Genomic DNA, 2,402 nt, shown 5'->3' on the forward strand with positions numbered 1-2,402 from the left:
ATTGAGTCTTGTCTACAACTTCCCAGATTTTATTATTTACCTGGCTTCTATTTTGTAGGCTTGATTTGAGGATATTGGGACCCATTCCTACCTGCTGTTTCTTGATGAGGTTACTTACCTTTTCTCCACTAGCCTCACCCTCTTTTCCAAGTCCCCCTTTCCCTCTAAGACCTTTAGTTTGGCCCAGGGGGCTGGAGCCAATTGCCAATCCTGTTCTATCCAGTTTTCTGTTTTTAGGGTTTTATTTTGTATGTAGACATAGGGCATAAACAAGTTTAATCCTTGTATCTCACAAAAGGCCATGCATGTAGCACACCATGAATGTTTGTAGGATCGTAATTGGAACTTGGGAGGATATATCAAACTATTACATTTTTCGTAAAATTGTTCCTTGGGTAGGTGATGATAGAACCTGAAAAGGAGAAAAGAGGTCTACTTTCTGACCCATAAGAGCCATTTTATGTGGAAGGTTAATCTCCCTGTTGCTAGTTCTTTGCTATTGGTAGTATTAGCTATTTTTACTTGTTTTTCATAGCTAAAATAAATCACACATGAAAATTTTTGTTTCTTGAATTTTTCCAGACCATATGCACATATCCTCTCAGTTCCTGTTTCGGAAACTGCTTACCCTGGGCAGACTCAGTACCAGACACTACAGCAGTCTCAACCCTATGCTGTCTACCCTCAGGCAACCCAAACGTATGGACTACCTCCTTTTGGTAAGGCATCCTATTGTAGGCAGTTTCTAATAATGTTGATTTTATTCCCCAGAAACTTCTATAAGCCACACTCGCTTGGCTGATCAGAAAGATGAAAGATGCATCATTCTTTACACAGTACTTACTCAGTTATGTGTGTGGCGGAAATTGGGTATGTGGTGTTCTAACATTATGTTTGATGCATATAATATAAAAATCAGAGTTTTCAATACTCATTTATTATCCACTAAAATTTAGCTATTTCCGGAGTGCTAAATCTTGACTCTGAAGCTTGGAATCTTTAGGTTTGGCAACTCTTTGAGAAATTACTATTGATTTGACTTAGTTTATATACAGCATAACGTTGTACTATAGGTAAGCATAATGAATATATTTTGAGGTGGCTACAACAAGATAGTCTAAATATCCAGATAGAGTATGCCTCATAGTTTTACTCTGTGGTGTTTTTTTGTTTGTTTTTGCCAATTTCTCACTTTCTTCCCTCCCCCACCTTGCCTCAAACTGATCAAATATTGTTCTGCTGAACCAAAAAGTCATCCTAGAATTTGGGAAATCTCCAATTTTCTATAATCTTATCATGCGCATAGGGAGTTATTTTCATTGGTTTTAGGTATCTTGGACATGAACTATAAATTAGTTGATTTACCAGAAATCACTTTGAAGTTCTTTGGGCACCTAATATCTGTGCTGATTTTTCTATGTGTATGAATTGATAGATGATATACATTGTGCTTCATTGACCCTTCCCTGTTCTCCTAGAACTGGTGTCAGAAAATTGAGAGAATACTGTATTATTTTAAAATATGCAATATGTTAATAAATTTATATCACTGTAGACTTTATTTCAACAAGCTGGGAATCTGAAAATTTTCCAGATAGATCACCACACAGATTTTTGATGTATCAACGTTGTCTGCTTTTGGTTTCTACATTCCTACTTCTCCTGGCCCATTTGGCTAGTCTTTTATGATAGTGACAGATTTCTTTTAGGCTTGTTAGAATTCTTTGGCTCCTGGTAACTGCTAAAAACAAAAATTGGGTGTTATGTTTAATGATAGTGGTAGTTGATAAATTCATGAGAGAAGGGAAACAGAAATTCTCTTGTTTCCCCATTTGTACATCCATGCCTCCATGCCTGTCAGTATCAGCCAGTATACTCAGATCTTTTATTTGTGGTATATTTAACCAGCTAAGACTGAATAGTGAATTGGCCTTTTGGAAGATCCCTCTGTGAATATGTGTTTATTTCTTTTTGGTTATTTAAAGCTAATTTTACAATAGCTGGCTAACAAGAGCCTAGCAATTATAATTATTTTCACATAATTTTTTTACCCTCTGTTTTGACTTGAATTTATTATTAGCAAGCCCAAGCCCTTTACATTTTAATAACATTGTTTAACAGTTGGTCATTCCTGGTGTTCAATATTAAATAAAACTTCAATTATATCTCTGAACTCAGTTTATGGAATACCTAACATAACGCCATGTACACATAGATTCTAGATGTTATGGGTATTTTTTTTTATGATCACTGCATTTCCTGGTATTAAAAAAGAAAGAAAATTCTGTAAAGTAAATAAATCTCTATTAAAAACTTGAAGGATACAGTTTTATATTATGAAGAAATACTGGCTCCCTTAATAATCTGGTTTTATTTAATATTTGTGGGCAAGGGAGACTTGT

At 35.1% G+C, this 2,402-nt stretch overlaps 1 protein-coding gene across 2 annotated transcripts in view; it reads left to right on the plus strand.

Annotated features, from left to right (window-relative positions):
* Window positions 1–2,402, plus strand: part of EYA3 (EYA transcriptional coactivator and phosphatase 3) — a 145,334-nt gene that overhangs the window by 77,769 nt on the left and 65,163 nt on the right. For both annotated transcript variants that reach the window (XM_012645996.1, XM_012645995.1), the window contains exon 6: window positions 583–719. In XM_012645996.1, coding sequence (XP_012501450.1) covers window positions 583–719 — 137 coding nt within the window. The remainder of the gene's footprint in view (window positions 1–582; window positions 720–2,402) is intronic.

This window comes from Propithecus coquereli, unplaced genomic scaffold (genome assembly GCF_000956105.1).
Source record: "Propithecus coquereli isolate 6110/MARCELLA unplaced genomic scaffold, Pcoq_1.0 Scaffold239, whole genome shotgun sequence".
NCBI classification, from domain to species: Eukaryota; Metazoa; Chordata; class Mammalia; order Primates; family Indriidae; genus Propithecus; species Propithecus coquereli.